The sequence below is a fragment of the Uranotaenia lowii genome, chromosome 2 (genome assembly GCF_029784155.1).
Source record: "Uranotaenia lowii strain MFRU-FL chromosome 2, ASM2978415v1, whole genome shotgun sequence".
Taxonomy (NCBI): Eukaryota; Metazoa; Arthropoda; class Insecta; order Diptera; family Culicidae; genus Uranotaenia; species Uranotaenia lowii.
Genome location: NC_073692.1, coordinates 407,635,898 through 407,653,968, shown reverse-complemented (window position 1 = coordinate 407,653,968; position 18,071 = coordinate 407,635,898). Strand labels below are relative to the sequence as shown.

At 34.3% G+C, this 18,071-nt stretch overlaps 1 protein-coding gene across 1 annotated transcript in view; it reads right to left on the bottom strand.

The window, feature by feature from the left end:
• LOC129749271 (atypical protein kinase C-like) overlaps nucleotides 1–14,462 on the bottom strand; it is a 113,468-nt gene extending 99,006 nt beyond the window's left edge. Inside the window, exons 1-3 of the mRNA XM_055744212.1 lie at nucleotides 13,788–14,462; nucleotides 6,188–6,453; nucleotides 5,695–5,815 (exon numbers count right to left, since the gene is read on the bottom strand). Coding sequence (XP_055600187.1) covers nucleotides 5,695–5,815; nucleotides 6,188–6,358 — 292 coding nt within the window. The 5' untranslated portion in view covers nucleotides 6,359–6,453; nucleotides 13,788–14,462. The remainder of the gene's footprint in view (nucleotides 1–5,694; nucleotides 5,816–6,187; nucleotides 6,454–13,787) is intronic.
• Between the last annotated feature and the right edge of the window lie 3,609 nt (nucleotides 14,463–18,071).

Sequence of the window (18,071 nt, the reverse complement as noted above, 5' to 3'; positions counted from 1 at the left end):
AGGGCCATCATCATCATCATCACAATAGTGTACAACAGTCCACAGATGTATGAGAATTCAGAGCCAAACGCCTTGCCTTTAGAGCGTTTGTAATTTTTTTTAAAGATTTTATAAAATTTTGCACAACTTTGATTGTGACCTTAAGTGCCATTTTTAATTAAATTTACTCAATGTTTCCATGGTGTTGGCATGTGTACCATATTTTTCAAGGCGTAGATCGTGCCTTTCAATATTTTGGTGAATTTCTGTATCTATATACATAAAAATGAATTTCTGTCTGTCTGTCTGTTTTCTATAGACTCGAAAACTACTGAACCGATTTTCGTGAAACTTGGCAGTGAGATGGAAGCTTTTGAGGGCGGAGCATGTTCCTAAAATAGTATGGAATCCCTCCCTCTAACTGGAAGGGGGGAAATAAAAGTAACAAGTCTTCATAACTCGAGAACTAATCATGCAAATGGAACCAAATTTTGCAAGGGGGTGAATTTCAGTACGAGGAATGTTTCTATGGTGGTTTTTGTACCCCTCCTTTCAATTCAATTCAATTTTTTGCATAACTCGAGAACTAATCGAGCAAATGGAACCAAATTTGGCATGGGAGGGTATTTGAATACGAGAGCTCCTCCTTTCTTTCAGCGGTGAGATATAAATCGGGAAAGAGGGCTTCAATAGAAATTTTTTGCAAAACTTTAGAGCAAATGAAATCAAATTTGAGTGTATTTGAGTACAAGAAATATTTCTATGAATATTAAGTACACAACCCTTCATCCAATGTAGACATAGAAAGGGGAAATTAGACTCTCTTACATGTTTTTGCATAATTCGACTAACCAACAAGCAAATGGAACCAAATTTGGCATGGGATGGAAATATTTCTATGATTATTTGAAACCATTCCTTTCTTGCAGTAGGAGCATAGGATTGACGAAATAGAAAAGAAGGAAAGAAGGCTTGCATACAATTTTTTTGAATAACCCGAGAATTTACCAAAAAAAATGGACAAAATATAAATTTTGTTATAAAGCTTAAAACTCATCAACCAAAATGGGACTAAATTTGAGGATTGAGAGGATTTTTGGGGTGCGAAAAAATTGATATGATTATCAGAGACCCCGGCTAAATTCCAACAGGGATGGAAAGGACATGAGGGCTCCCTTACCTGCTTTTTTTTGGCATAAATTGGGAACAAATCAAGAAATGGGACCATGTTTCGTGAGACCCTCCCTTTTCCGGGCGAAGTTGGGAAGAAAGAGGCTGGTTTTATTAACATTTTATTTGACATAAATCGAAAACTCTTATCAAACAAATGGAGCTTAATATGGCCTGCAACATTTTTCAGATATTCTTGTCATTTTTGTAATTTTTGTCATTTTTGTCACTTTTGTCATTTTTGTCATTTTCGTCATTTGAAATTTTTTGTCATTTTGTCATTTTGTCACTTTGTCATTTTTGTCATTTTTGTCATTTTTGTCATTTTTGTCATTTTTGTCAATTTTGTCATTTTTGTCATTTTTGTCATTTTTGTCATTTTATGTAATTTTTGTCAATTTTATCATTTTTGTCATTTTTGTAATTTTTGTAATTTTTGTAATTTTTGTCATTTTTGTCATTTTTGTCATTTTTGTCATTTTTGTCATTTTTGTCATTTTTGTCATTTTTGTCATTTTTGTCATTTTTGTCATTTTTGTCATTTTTTTCAATTTTTTCATCTTTGTCATTTTTGTCATTTTTGTCATTTTCGTCATTTTTGTCATTTTTGTCATTTTTGTCATTTTTGTCATTTTTGTCATTTTTGTCATTTTTGTCATTTTTGTCATTTTTGTCATTTTTGTCATTTTTGTCATTTTTGTCATTTTTGTCATTTTTGTCATTTTTGTCATTTTTGTCATTTTTGTCATTTTTATTTTTGTCATTTTTGTCATTTTTGTCATTTTTATTTTTGTAATTTTTGTCATTTTTGTCATTTTTGTCATTTTTGTCATTTTTGTAATTTTTGTAATTTTTGTCACTTTTGTCATTTTTGTCATTTTTGTCATTTTTGTCATTTTTGTCATTTTTGTCATTTTTGTCATTTTTGTCATTTTTGTCATTTTTGTCATTTTTGTCATTTTTGTCATTTTTGTCATTTTTGTCATTTTTGTCATTTTTGTCATTTTTGTCATTTTTGTCATTTTTGTCATTTTTGTCATTTTTGTCATTTTTGTCATTTTTGTCATTTTTGTCATTTTTGTCATTTTTGTCATTTTTGTCATTTTTGTCATTTTTGTCATTTTTGTCATTTTTGTCATTTTTGTCATTTTTGTCATTTTTGTCATTTTTGTCATTTTTGTCATTTTTGTCATTTTTGTCATTTTTGTCTATTTTGTCATTTTTGTCATTTTGTCAATTTGTCATTTTGTCATTTTGTCATTTTGTCATTTTGTCATTTTGTCATTTTGTCATTTTGTCAATTTGTCATTTTGTCATTTTGTCATTTTGTCGTTTTGTCATTTTGTCATTTTTGTCATTTTTGTCATTTTTGTCATTTTTGTCATTTTTGTCATTTTTGTCATTTTTGTCATTTTTGTCATTTTTGTCATTTTTGTCATTTTTGTCATTTTTGTCATTTTTGTCATTTTTGTCATTTTTTGTCATTTTTGTCATTTTTGTCATTTTTGTCATTTTTGTCATTTTTGTCATTTTTGTCATTTTTGTCATTTTTGTCATTTTTGTCATTTTTGTCTTTTTTGTCTTTTTTGTCTTTTTTGTCATTTTTGTCATTTTTGTCATTTTTGTCATTTTTGTCATTTTTGTCATTTTTGTCATTTTTGTCATTTTTGTCATTTTTGTCATTTTTGTCATTTTTGTCATTAATGTCATTTTTGTCATTTTTGTCATTTTCGTCAATTTTGTCAATATGTCATTTTTGGCATTTTTGTCATTTTTGTCATTTTTGTCATTTTTATCATTTTTGTAATTTTTATATTTTTTGTCATTTTGGTCATTTTTGTCATTTTTGTCATTTTTGTCATTTTTGTCATTTTTGTCATTTTTGTCATTTTTGTCATTTTTGTAATTTTTGTAATTTTTGTAATTTTTGTAATTTTTGTCATTTTTGTCATTTTTGTCATTTTTGTCATTTTTGTCATTTTTGTCATTTTTGTCATTTTTGTCATTTTTGTCATTTTTGTCCTTTTTGCCATTTTTGTCATTTTGGTCATTTTTGTAATTTTTTGTGAATTTTGGCATTTTTGTCTTTTTTGTTATTTTTTCATGTTTATTATTTTTTTTTTATTTTTGTTATTTTTCTGTTATTTCTGTTTTTTTTTTGGTCTTATTTGTCATTTTTGTAATTTTTGTCATTTTTGTAATTTTTGTCATTTTTGTCATTTTTGTCATTTTTGTCATTTTTGTCAAAATTTTTTGTAATTTTTGTCATTTTTATCATTTTTGTCATTTTTATCTTTTTTGTCAATTTTGTAATTTTTGTCATTTTTTTCTGTCAGTTGATGTTAATTTCTGCTAAGATTATAATTGTTCCAATGCTGTTATTCCAGGTGTTTCGCCCCAAACCCCAAGAGATACCGAGACAATCATAAGCCATCTACGCCATCCAGAAAACGTTAGTTGCTTGGGAACGTTCCCTATACCTGATACTCTGATGATGATGATGATGATGATGACTACAAAAGCAGCTGCCCAGTAGGATTACAAAACACCATCATATGCTCTCCTGCTCGGCGTCAACCTTTTTTATGAGATCCGAGTTTAACTCTCGCCATCACCTGGCCCCTGGACCTCTTGTCGGATTCCGCAAATCCCTGGAAGCATCCAGCCCAAAATGGATAACAACCACCACAGCAATGGTGTTCAGATGATTGCCACCACCCTTTTGCCTGTTTGCTAGTTGAGCTGTATGTTCGGAATCATCCACAAAATCTGAGCCAACTCTACGCCGAACAAGAACAAGGATTAACCTCTCCTAACCAGCTCCGAGATACTGTGTGCCGTATCATTTTCACCGCACCCACCCACGCCTAGGCTATCTACTCCATTGACTAGAGGGAACCGGATCCGACTAAGGACGACGTAAGGAGCTTCTCGGTCGACACCGTTTTAGCACTTGTAAGCTCAGCTCTGGTGGGTTTGTGAAAAACGTGAACCGAGCCGGAGAGATAACTAGAGGCAGTACCTAGTTGCTGAAACTGGCTAAAGCAGCTTTATTTGGGTATCTCTACACTTCTACTCCACCCTCGAAAAGAACTAACTATCCATTCGAAAAAAGGACAACACCGGAAACAACAACAACGGCGACGATACACAACACAGTGCAAATGAGAAAATCCGGATCCGGCCCCGGAGTGGAATAAGCTTTTGCTTCTTTTCCCTGAGGTCGGGCATCACAACAGGATTTGGAGGATGACTTACTCTCGCTAGGTCTCCAGCGTTTATCGGGCTTCATTAGCCGGAAGTAGTATTTAAAACTTTGAAATATTAGGTACGCCAAACGTTGTGCTTCTTTTTGGTGCTGCTGTTGTCGGCTGCTCGCTACTACTTTGCATGGATTCAAATTTCGGCATCAAGCTTCGGGAAAGTTTTGATAACCGCTGTTGGACTTTGCGAGTGTAATATGGTTTTCCTCACTCACTAATCTCTATGATGGTTGATTCCTCGGAAAAGCTCACTGAGTATGAGGGAGGTATTTTTGTGAGTTATCTTGGTTTAGACTATAGTTTTCCTTGCGGCTGATCATGATATTGTTTAAAGAACAAACTTTTATTAACAGAGCATTCAAAAAACGTTCCGTTTCCGAGAATGTTTATGATTTGTATGAAAAAGTTAACAGCAAGCAATCAGAATTGATTCAAAGCAAAAAAAAAATTAATTATTTTTTATGCATTTTAAACTTAAATTTAGAAGCAGAAACAAAAATTTACAAAGATCAGAATTTCAAATCTAGAATAAGTTTAAGTAAAATGGCATTCGACCATAAACAATAGAAAAAGTACTTATTCTTTCTCCGAAGTCCCAGCTGTTATCATGCAAAATTCTTTTGTTTTGGAACCCATTATCGCCAAGCGTTCCCAAATGATGTTCTTGGTTGAAGACAACTTGGCCAGAAAAAAAGTGCTCGTTTCCTAAATGTACAAACCAGCTGGTGTACAACAGCAATGCTGCTCGCTTCTTGCTACTAGCATAGTAGTAGGGTAGGACTAATGCTACTATTGCCAGTGTTTCCCGCTTCAGTTGCTTTGTCACTCTCTAAAACAACAACAAACTGAACTGAACTATTTTCCCCGAAAAGTTGAACGACGACGAACGGCAGCGAGCGAGCGAGTGTCACCCATCGTTAATTATTCATGGCATTTGTTTGACAGACTGTTTCGCCAAACTAACAACACACAACCTCCCTCATCCGGTCGTCTCGTTTTTCCGGGACTCCCTAAATTCCGGTCCAAAACCCTGTTCGGTCAAGACCCGTGCCGAGGAGCTGTGTGGTTGTGTGGTGACAATTTTATTCTCCCCATCAACGACAACGTTGGCCAAGTTTCTGACTTTGGCAGCCTGGGAGGCATCATCAACTTTCCGAAAACTGACTGGACGGTCAATCCGGAGGATTAGAAATGGCACACATCCTCGCTCTGTCATCCCTGAAGCACGTTCCCAATTTTTTTTCTTGCTGACATTTGGAATGTCCGCCAGTGGTGTACTCACCGTGTATGACAAGCTCCGAGTCGCGATTGACCTCGTACAGCCTGATGGCTTCGTCCAGTTCCAGGTCCGATTGGATCGTACAGGGATCGTTTTCCTCGTCGACCCATTTCATGGTAAACACCTGGTGGACACACGGAAAAAGTTCCGGCGAAATGGCGCACATAAAATAGAGAGAGAGAAACGAAAATAACCAATGAAAAACATAAACCAATTAGCGAATGGAACGACGACGATGGTTTTTAGATGGAAAGTTATGTCATCGATTAGTATCAACTCTTTTTTCCGGGAAAAATGTAATGAAGGTTTAGGTTTCGTTTTTCCGAAGTTGACTGTCACTTCGCTAACTAACAAATTTAATAAAAAAACATCTCTGAACTGAATTAGTCAGAAAGATGGACGTGACGATAGCAAAATTTAAAAGCAAAACCAAACCTATTCCAAAATTTTTAAAATTAAGAACACTATAATACTAGAGTATATGTAGTTAACCCACCTGATCCGGCTGGAAGCGGCAGATCTCCCGTATCTCCCGGCAGATGCTCTCGTAGTTGATGCTCTCGTTGATGTAGGTTATCATCACCTCGCCGCTGTACGCGATCTTCACCTTGATCTCGTTTCCCGCACCCGCACTCGCGTTGCTCTCGTTGGCAATTTGGATTGGCATTGTTACGACTCGGTTTCTTTTACTTACAATAAGGCAATTACGTAGAATATTGTCAAAGAATGTGCGTATTTGTTGTATTGCTTTTGATATATTATCTGAAAAGAGAAGATACAACAAAAAGTCAATTAAAAAATATTGGCGACAGTATAAAATATGGCGAGTTATTTGAACCGCCTGATATTAAAGGATTATTAAAGGATATTATTTATTATTTATATACATATTCGGTCTCACGACATAACTTGACGAACATAATTTCTAAAATTCACTCGGTCCATGGCAACCGTTTTCCAATTTCTCGGGCACCCCACGTTCGCCAGATCACGCTCCACTTGGTCTAACCACCTCGCTCGTTGCGCCCTCGCTCGTCTCGTTCCTACCGGATTCGAAGCGAACACCTGTTTTGCAAGACAGTCCGCCATACTCGCAACATGCCCTGCCCCGCGTTTCCGGCCGGCCTTCGACGCCTTCTGGATACTGGGTTCGCCGTAGAGTCGCTCGAGCTCGTGGTTCGTCCTTTGCCTCCACACTCCATTCTCCTGCACGCCGCCAAAAATGATTTTCAACACTCGTCGCTCGAATACTCCGAGTGTACACAGGTCCTCCTCGAGCAATATCCACGTCTCGTGCCCGTAGAGGACAACCGGTCTAATGAACGTCATGTACAGGTTACACTTCGTGCGCGGGCTAAGTCTTCTTGACCGTCGTTGCTTGTGGAGTACATAGTAGGCACGACTTTCGCTGATCATTTGCCGCCGGATCTCACGGCTGCTATCATTGTCTGCGGTCAGCAGTGAGTCGAGTCGATATAGACAAAGTCTTCGACTATCTCCAGCTCGTCACCGTCGATCGTGACCTTGTTATTAATTACTGGACAAGCGGGTTCAGTCGATCTCTGCAGGCCAGCATATGCTTCGTCTTTGACGTGTTAACCCTCATCCGCATTAGATTTCATTACCCTAATCAGCACTAGGAGTGTCATTTTGACACCCCAAGCTAAAATCGTCATAACTCTCTTTATATCTAACCGATTACAATAAAACTTATATCACTAAAAAGCTTGTAATGTCAGTAAAATATGTTTAGAACATTATATATAGCTTAAGCTTCTAGTTTTCTCGTTATTCAGCATGAAAGAAAAAAACCCGAAAAAATATGCCTCAGGAAAACTGTTGTAGTTCATATATTACACGTCCAAAAAAATATTTGCCTTATACATATGAAAGCTGAAGTTCATGTCTACATCATGGAACAAAGAAATATTTTTTTAATTTTTTTTTAATGAAATGGTCACAAAAACTTCAAAAAAGTGGTCTGAAAAACCTACTTTTCATTCGATTGCTAGTAAATACTGTTTGGAGCGATGGTAGAGTATTTTAAAAAATATGACTAGGGGAGATGGGGGCATAATGGCCACCTTAAGGAAAACGCTTATTTAACCATAGAGAACAGCTGTAATATGTAAATTACATCATTGTTTCGTGTTCAGACACTCAAATAGTCTATGGCCTAAATGGATGAAACTTGAAAAAGTAGATAAAAACGTTTAAAAAGGCATTTTAAAAATTTTTGCCGAAAGCTTAAAACCAGTCACTGTAGAGGCATAATGAGAAACCCCCCGAGGCAGTATGAGCACCATTTATGAAGGCATAATGAGCGTTTTCTGCCGGGGATTTTAAAAGCGAATTCAACTCGATGAAGTCAACTGAGTAAAAGAGCTACAGCTTGACGTGTATCGTCTGACGATTTGGCCTATTGGTAAGATGTCGGAGTGGTAATCAGTAGGCTCGAGTTCAATTTCTGGTCGAGGTGATTTTTTTTTTCATTTATCATTCATGATCATGATTGCACTAAACGGTGAGGCGTAGATTCATCAAACAAAGCAATAACAAAATAAACTAGGTCTGTTTGTAGAATTCAAAGAATTAACACATGCTCATACATAGTGTTTCTGGTGTTTTGTTTGACGGATGATGCTACTAGCCGTATAATGTAACAATAAAAAAAATCAATCATGAATGGTATGTGCAAAAAAAAATCCCCTCAAACAGGAATCGAACTCGAGTCTACTGATTACCTCTCCAACACCTTACCAATAGGCCAAATCAACAGACGAAACAAGTCAAGCTGTAGCTCTATTATTCAGTTGACTTCATCGAGTTGAATTTGCTGCTAGATTTCCCGGCAGAAAATGCTCATTATGCCTTCATTGATAGTGCTCTATTCGCCTCTTGTGAACAAATTAAAGTAAAAAAGCGTTTTAAAATTGATTGAAGTGAAAAATCAAAAATTTTATGATGTTGAATATTGAGAAACAATGTGTAGATCATGTTGCAGTGCGTACATTTCAGATCAAGATGATTTAAAGGTCATAAAAGCTTATTTGGTGGTGCTCAAAAATTATAATATTTTCGTCACTTGAGAACCTAGCTGGTTATTATTTAATATTTCTGTACAGATGAAAAGGATATTTCTTTTTTGGTGAAAAATTAATACTATGGGTAGTACGAAACAAGTCCTTATGAAAATTTGTTTAAGAAAATACGTACTTATGTAGAAAAAAGGAGTGCTCATTATGCCCTGGGTGCTCGTTATGCCCTCATCTCCCCTACAAACTTTATTGAAATTCTAACATTTTGCTGTCTTTAGATTTTCAATGCAACAAAAATTGAATTTACTGGAATTTTTCAAAGTTGGCTACTTTGCGCGATTTTTTCACTAATTGAAATTTCATCTGTTTTTGTGGTCCTCCGTCAGGTTGTACCCGGATTTTCAGTGCTTTCTCGCCGTTTGAAGCAATCAAAACTATATCCATTGAAAAGGGAATTTAATTAACATTCTAGTGAGGTGCAACAATTTACGCTGTGAGATTTCACACAAATGTGAAAATTATAAACGTAAAATCATTCCTGAATTTCTAGAACCACAAGCAAAACGTGTTTGTTTGCTCTCCGAGTAGGTACGGTGGGTGGTGATTTGGTCAGAGAGCGAAGCCGACAGACGAAGAAATGCACGACACGCATCGTTATTTCGTTCTGTAGATGAAGCATATGTTCATCGAAGTGCCGCTGCCACTTCTTGATCACCTCATGATTATCCGTCAGGATGCCTCTGTCCTTATTCCGGCACATTTCGGCTTCCGGCACGAAGCCTTTGCGGGATGCGTTGAGTTTTTGATAGAACTTTCGTGTTTCTTGGGAACGATGCAGCTGCTCCAGCTCTTCGAGCTCCTCCTCCTTCAGGTGGCGCTTTTTCACCTAGAAAATTCGGACTCGCTGCCTCCTTCGCTCCACTTTTCGAAAAGTACTTTTTGTCATTACTGCCGCCCGCGCGTCGTTCTCTTCGTCCATCACCCTCCTACGCTCCTCGTCGAACCAGTTTCAACTTAATGGTACATACTCCCCTATTCGCATATGAGTCCCATGTGCATTTTCATCGTTTTTGAGTTATCGATGGTAAACGCTTCTTTGTGCTCCAATTTATTGTTTATTGTTGTTTATTGTTTATTTATTTAATCCATCGGACCGAAAGTCTAAATGGATGTGATGGGAAAAGCACTAGGCAAAAAACACATCTAAGAAGATTACATAAACGATATAACAGTTATCAGGAGACAAAACTAGCACTAATGGATTAACAAAATAGAAGCTAACTTAAAAACGCTGTACAAAACAAAAATTAACTTAGCATTGTAGCTCGTAAGCGGTTCACAAATGTATCACTGGACAAATTAAAATCAAATTCACTATATACATCATTGAATACTGCACACATGGCACGAATAGGCTCGTTCTGACCATAAACCGTTCGATGAAAACCAAGCCGAAGAAATTCTCGCGTTCTCAGTTGTCTAGGTACCACGTTGAAATCAATTCTTTCAAGGATGTTTGGTGCATCGATAGCACCGAGCAGCAACTTTCCAACAAACGCCGCCTTCAGGAATTCACGTCGGTCAGCGAGGCAGTCCAGTTTAAACCAGGAACATCGTTGCAGGTACGTGGGAGATTCTCCCAAAACTGGCCAGGGGTAAATTCGAAGTACTGAGCGGGTAAATTTCGATTGCACGGATTCGATTCTCCTGATCCAGGTATCGTGGCTGGGGCACCAGACGACAGCCGCTGATTCAAGGTGCGAGCGCACTAAAGAACAATAAAGAGTTCGTAGGCAACGTAGATTTGTGAATTCCTTGGTGGTTCGCAGCATAAATCCCAAATTTCTGTTTGCTTTTGCTACAACATGATTCAATTGGTTTTCAAAAGTTATTATGGAATCCAGAAGCACACCCAAGTCCTTCAGAACGGAAACTCGTTCAAGTGCGGTATCATGAAGAGTGTAATTCCAAGTCAGAGGATTCCTTTTCCGTGTAAAGCTTATCACGTTACATTTCGCCACACTGACGGTTAAGCAATTCAAATTACACCACTTAAGAAATTTACTCAACATTTGCTGCAATTCTAAGCAGTCGCTGTAGCTTTCGATTTTCCGAAAAATTTTCAGGTCATCAGCATACAACATTCTGCACCCCGACGGAAGAGCGTATGTTATGTCGTTGTAGTAGGTGCAGAATAGAAGAGGTCCGATGTTGCTTCCTTGTGGTACTCCTGAGTTATTCTGGAACACATGGGACTCGGCATTTCCGAGACGGACAGTAAGAGAACGATTCGTCAAGAATGATTCAAACCAGAGAATGAGTCCTTCTTCGAGTCCGAGATGTCGTAGTTTTGCGAGGAGCAAACGATGGTCAATACGATCAAAGGCAGCCTTAAGATCAGTATACACTGATCACTGACACATACCATAGTGCGAATGCAGAATGAAGTGAACTCCAACAAGTTTGTGTTCGTCGAACGTCCCGGGTAAAACCCGTGTTGATCGACAGAAATGTACTTTTTACCAATAAAACAAGTTTTTGTTCGAAGTTTGTTCCCAAAATTTCGAAAAAATATGACCCCTGATGTGTCCCATGTGAAAAATATTCGCATATGAGTCCCATGACCAAAATTCAGCGCCAGAGCTTACAATTAAAGGAAAGGATAGATAGAAAATGAAGTAAATCAATTATTTAATGCTTAAAACATTAATTTACATAAAAATTGATTGTAAAGTAGCTAAATGATTCCGAAGAAATCTGGCTCATAGCCACAAAAAACATTAATAAGTAACAGGTTAATTCTACCAAAATTATTTTTTCGACAAAAATCAACCGATGAACAACGCTCATTAGATCAGTCTTCGGTCAGGATGGATCCTTCGTGGGAGATTTCGACGATCTAATGTGTGATCGGTAGGTGGTACTTGAAGTGTTGTTTCGGTAACAAAATAACAAACTTTTTTCATTACTTTTTTCTATATGCACAACAATATCAATACCACTGTTTTCGTTTATTACCCAGGAAGATTTTCCCGGAAGAAATCTCCTTCTTTGTCTTGAATCCAGCAGACTTTTGGTCGATATTATCCACGTATCCATAACACGCATGGAATTAAATGGTGATGATGACTTATAAATTCGAAGCAATTTCACACGAATGAAAACAAAGTTTTGGAAAAACACATCCCACTTGACGAAAAAACCTTGATTGAAATCAGTTTGGAATCAAGATCTTTCGAAAATTTTCTTCCGTCATCAAAAAGAATGGTAAACAAATGGAAAACATATGTTAGAAATTGCCGATCTTTAGCACCAGAGACTCATTTGCGAATAATCTCTGATCGAGGGTTAACACTATTCGCATATGAGTCACATGAGTGTTTTATTGAAATTTCTCCGTAATTATTAGTTAGTATTAGCGCAAAAGTAAACGAAAGTATTCTTTGAAGTGTTTTCTATCCGAACTATTGATAGGTTTTGCCAACAAACGATGCATACGATTGTTTTCATGAAAACAAGTTTCAAACTTTACAAGCGTTTTTCTCGGTTTGCAGTTTTTACACATGGGACTCATATGTGAATAGGGGCAGCATAACTAAAATATGCGTTTATCGGTCTATTAAATGCATATTTTAATGAAAAATGAAATAACAAAGCCAAAAATCAATGCTTTAAGCACAAGATTTTTTTAAATAAAAGTACAAAATAGCGATCAAAACTTCCATTGAACCCTCAGTTTGTGTGGTCTGAGATACAGTAATTCTACGAAAATCGGACTTTTTGTACTTTCACCATTCAAACTCTCAGAAACTATCCTACGTTGTTTATTGAAATTTTGCAGAGTGATTGTTGAGATATAAAGCAAATATAAAACACAACGAACGAATATTTTGCGAACGGCTTGAAAAGGTTAAACGTAATTTTTAACTGATTTTTAAAATAATTGGAATACAAATTTATTTTTAACAACAAACTAGGCCGGTTGTATACAAAACGAAAAATTACAAAAATGTCTAGAACGCAAAAAATACAAGTGTGACGAGAATGACGAAAACGACAAAAATCACAACAGTGACAGGAATGACAAAAATGATAAAAGTGACTAAAATTTCATGATTTCGTTTTGTTCCCGTTAGGTGATTTTTGAAGGTAAAAAAAACGGAAATGTGAGCTTTCTCGAGGCTCCTAAATGGAGTCAGATTGAACTGAAATCTACAAATAGAATGGTTATCGAAAGACCTTTTTCGCTACCACCCTGCTGAATATGTATGGAAAAAAGATGCATGAGGAGAACGTTTGCCAATCTATGCTATTCTCATTGAATGCAGTTGACTAATCTCAGAGCACGTACCTACATGTAACTTCTCGCCTCAATGTATGACTAATGTTGAATTTATATTTTGTCCATAAACAACGAAGCGCAAAACAGTTATGGCGAAGGAATTAGTAGATTATTTTACTAATTTCCAAGAAACATGTAGGTAATTTGTATTAAGATAGGTGTACCGTCCATTTCGTTATTCGTGAGCCAACTTCTAAAAGGGGTTATTCCGCAATGCACTATGTGCATTTGTCGGTCTTCATTTGGCCGCTTCAATGAAACATAAAACAAATCGCTTAGCTGGAAATCTTTAAAGCAAATAGAAGGGAAAAAAAACCTCAGAGACAGCATATCGCGAATTTCATTTCCTTTCCCCTCGTCGTTGATTCTTGTGATAGCAACAAAAAAGAAAATCTCCAGGCTGAAGTCTTTAACTTTTTGTTCCATCATACGGTTCAGACAGAACCACACGGAACCTTGTGGAATAAAACTGACCAGCACCAATCGGTGCCTGGTGGTGTTCCGTATTGATGGTGATGGTACCCAACGCAGCACACAAACTCGAACTCGATTCATGTTTGGCCTGAGCCCTCTCTCCCCTAGCAAGAGCTAGACGGACCGAAATATTCTGAATCGGCCTTTCTCGCGTCTGTGTGAGTCGCCGAAGGTTGGCTGGCCATACCGCATGAAATATGAATGATTTTTTCGGGTTTCTCGCTTCCCTCATCTCGACTTACCCTGACTTGCTTTCGATGGATCGCCGCTCGCCGACAGACCGAATGTTGTATAGTTATTGAATTAACAGGTGGTTAATCGAATCAAACCAGCGGAACCGTTTCTCAGAGTTGCACTGCCGATGAAGTTAACGATTCTATGGACGCTCCCTTCCGGGTTCTGGTGATGAGTGATGTGCTGATATTGATGATGTTTAACCCCTTTTATCGTGGGGTGAAATAATCGCACTTTGTTTAGTCAAGATTTTACGATAGTTAGGCAATATTTTCCAAAAGGCACTAGCACTAGCTCTACTTGTATTTGCTTCCAGAAAAGACCTCCCCATCCACTGATAAACGCACTTTTATCTTTGCCAGAAATGTAAACAAAAGCCAAATTATTGCCCCGAGAAATTCCGAAACAGAGCCACGTTAGAAACACTCACAAAAAATTACACCTCCCAAAAAACGACCGGAAACAGATCTGCAAGCCGCGAAACACCAAAACGAACGACCGGAAACGCCGAACACAATCCCGATATGCACGCACTTGGAAACTAATTACCGATTCGCGAACAATAAGCTTTTCAAAAATAGTGAAACACAAAAAAATGCATCAACACCGTTGCCCGACGTCGTCGCCAAATACTCTCGAATCTGGACTCAACTCCGCGATCTGCACCAAAAAAAAAACCGCACGCATCCGAAACAAAACACACACACTCGCGCAAACACAAACGCGAAAGAATTTTGACGTGAGCTGCACTGAGCTAAATCAACAGCTAACAAATGGAGAAAAAAAGTTCACGTTGTACAATTTGTGGGTTCAGGCAAATTTGATTAAAAAATTAACGGAATCGTTACCAAGTCCTTATTTGAACTTTTTTATTGTAAGGCAATAACAGATTTCCACTTCGGGCAAAAATGTAAAAATTGACAAAAAATTAAAATTACAAGATCTTAAATAAAAAACAAAACTAACTTGGAAACTTTTGTACACTAAATCAATTTGGTTTTTGTCTCTTGTCATTTAGTCATTTGAATCATTCCTGTCATAACAGAAACGACAAAAATGACACTATCGTCAAAAATTACAAAAATGACAGAAAACACAAGACTCACAAATTCGTCCAAAATGAGGAAAATCAAAAATAATTCTAAAATAACAAATCATAACAAAAATGACAAAATTTATAAAACTGCCAGTAGATGAAAATATTATTAAAAAAAGAAAAATTAACACCAGAGAAAAATGCAAAAAGTAAAAAAGAGAAAAAAGAACGAACTAATAAATATTGAAAAAAAAGAAAATGACAAAAATAACAAAAATGACAAAAATGAGAGCAATCACAACAATGGCAAAAATGACAAAAATGACAAAAATGACAAAAATGACAAAAATGACAAAAATGAAAAAAATGACAAAAATGACAGCAATGACAACAATGACAGAAATAACAAAAATGATAAAATTGACCAAATAGGACAAAAATGACAAAAATGACAAAAATGACAAAAATGACAAAAATGAAAAAAATGACAAAAATGACAGCAATGACAACAATGACAGAAATAACAAAAATGATAAAATTTACCAAATAGGACAAAAATGACAAAAATGACAAAAATGACAAAAATGACAAAAATGACAAAAATGACAAAAATGACAAAAATGACAAAAATGACAAAAATGACAAAAATTACAAAAATGACAAAAATGACAAAAATTACAAAAATGACAAAAATGACAAAAATGACAAAAATGACAAAAATGACAAAATGACAAAAATGACAAAAATGACAAAAATGACAAAAATGACAAAAATGACAAAAATGACAAAAATGACAAAAATGACAAAAATGACAAAAATGACAAAAATGACAAAAATGACAAAAATGACAAAAATGACAAAAATGACAAAAATGACAAAAATGACAAAAATGACAAAAATGACAAAAATGACAAAAATGACAAAAATGACAAAAATGACAAAAATGACAAAAATGACAAAAATGACAAAAATGACAAAAATGACAAAAATGACAAAAATGACAAAAATGACAAAAATGACAAAAAATGACAAAATGACAAAAATGACAAAATGACAAAAATGACAAAAATGACAAAAATGACAAAAATGACAAAAATGACAAAAATGACAAAAATGACAAAAATGACAAAAATGACAAAAATGACAAAAATGACAAAAATGACAAAAATGACAAAAATGACAAAAATGACAAAAATGACAAAAATGACAAAAATGACAAAAATGACAAAAATGACAAAAATGACAAAAATGACAAAAATGACAAAAATGACAAAAATGACAAAAATGACAAAAATGACAAAAATGACAAAAATGACAAAAATGACAAAAATGACAAAAATGACAAAAATGACAAAATGACAAAAATGACAAAAATGACAAAAATGACAAAAATGACAAAAATGACAAAATGACAAAAATGACAAAAATGACAAAAATGACAAAAATGACAAAAATGACAAAATGACAAAAATGACAAAAATGACAAAAATGACAAAAATGACAAAAATGACAAAAATGACAAAAATGATAAAAATGACAAAAATGACAAAAATGAAAAAAATGAAAAAAATGAAAAAAATTACACAAAATTACAAAAATGACAAAAATGACATTAATGACAAAAATAACAAAAATGACAAAAATGACAAAAATGACAAAAAAGTCAAAAATAACAAAAATGACAAAAATGACAAAAATGACAAAAATGACAAAAAATGACAAAAATGACAAAAATGACAAAAATGACAAAAATGACAAAAATGATAAAAATGACAAAAATGACAAAAATGACAAAAATTACAAAAATTACAAAAATGACAAAAATGACAAAAATGACAAAAATGACAAAAATGACAAAAATGACAAAAAATGACAAAAATGACAAAAATGAACAAAAATGACAAAAATGACAAAAATGACAAAAATGACAAAAATGACAAAAATGACAAAAATGACAAAAATGACAAAAATGACAAAAATGACAAAAATGACAAAAATGACAAAAATGACAAAAAATGACAAAAATGACAAAAATGACAAAAATGACAAAAATGACAAAAATGACAAAAATGACAAAAATGACAAAAATGACAAAAATGACAAAAATGACAAAAATGACAAAAATGACAAAAATGACAAAAATGACAAAAATGACAAAAATGACAAAAATGACAAAAATGACAAAAATGACAAAAATGACAAAAATGACAAAAATGACAAAAATGACAAAATGACAAAAATGACAAAAATGACAAAAATGACAAAAAATGACAAAAATGACAAAAATGACAAAAATGACAAAAATGACAAAAAATGACAAAAATGACAAAAATGACAAAAATGACAAAAATGACAAAAATGACAAAAATGACAAAAATGACAAAAATGACAAAAATGACAAAAATGACAAAAATGACAAAAATGACAAAAATGACAAAATGACACAAAATGACAAAAAATGACAAAAATGACAAAAATGACAAAAATGACAAAAATGACAAAAATGACAAAAATGACAAAAATGACAAAAATGACAAAAATGACAAAAATGACAAAAATGACAAAGAAATGACAAAAATGACAAAAATGACAAAAATGACAAAAATGACAAAAATGACAAAAATGACAAAAAATGACAAAAATGACAAAAATGACAAAAATGACAAAAATGACAAAAATGACAAAAATGACAAAAATGACAAAAATGACAAAAATGACAAAAATGACAAAAATGACAAAAATGACAAAAATGACAAAAATGACAAAAATGACAAAAATGACAAAAATGACAAAAATGACAAAAATGACAAAAATGACAAAAATGACAAAAATGACAAAAATGACAAAAATGACAAAAATGACAAAAATGACAAAAATGACAAAAATGACAAAAATGACAAAAATGACAAAAATGACAAAAATGACAAAAATGACAAAAAATGACAAAAATGACAAAAATGACAAAAATGACAAAAATGACAAAAATGACAAAAATGACAAAAATGACAAAAATGACAAAAATGACAAAAATGACAAAAATTACAAAAATTACAAAAATTACAAAAATTACAAAAATTACAAAAAATGACAAAAAATGACAAAAATGACAAAAATGACAAAAATGACAAAAATGACAAAAATGACAAAAATGACAAAAATGACAAAAATGACAAAAATGACAAAAATGACAAAAATGACAAAAATGACAAAAATGACAAAAATGACAAAAATGACAAAAATGACAAAAATTACAAAA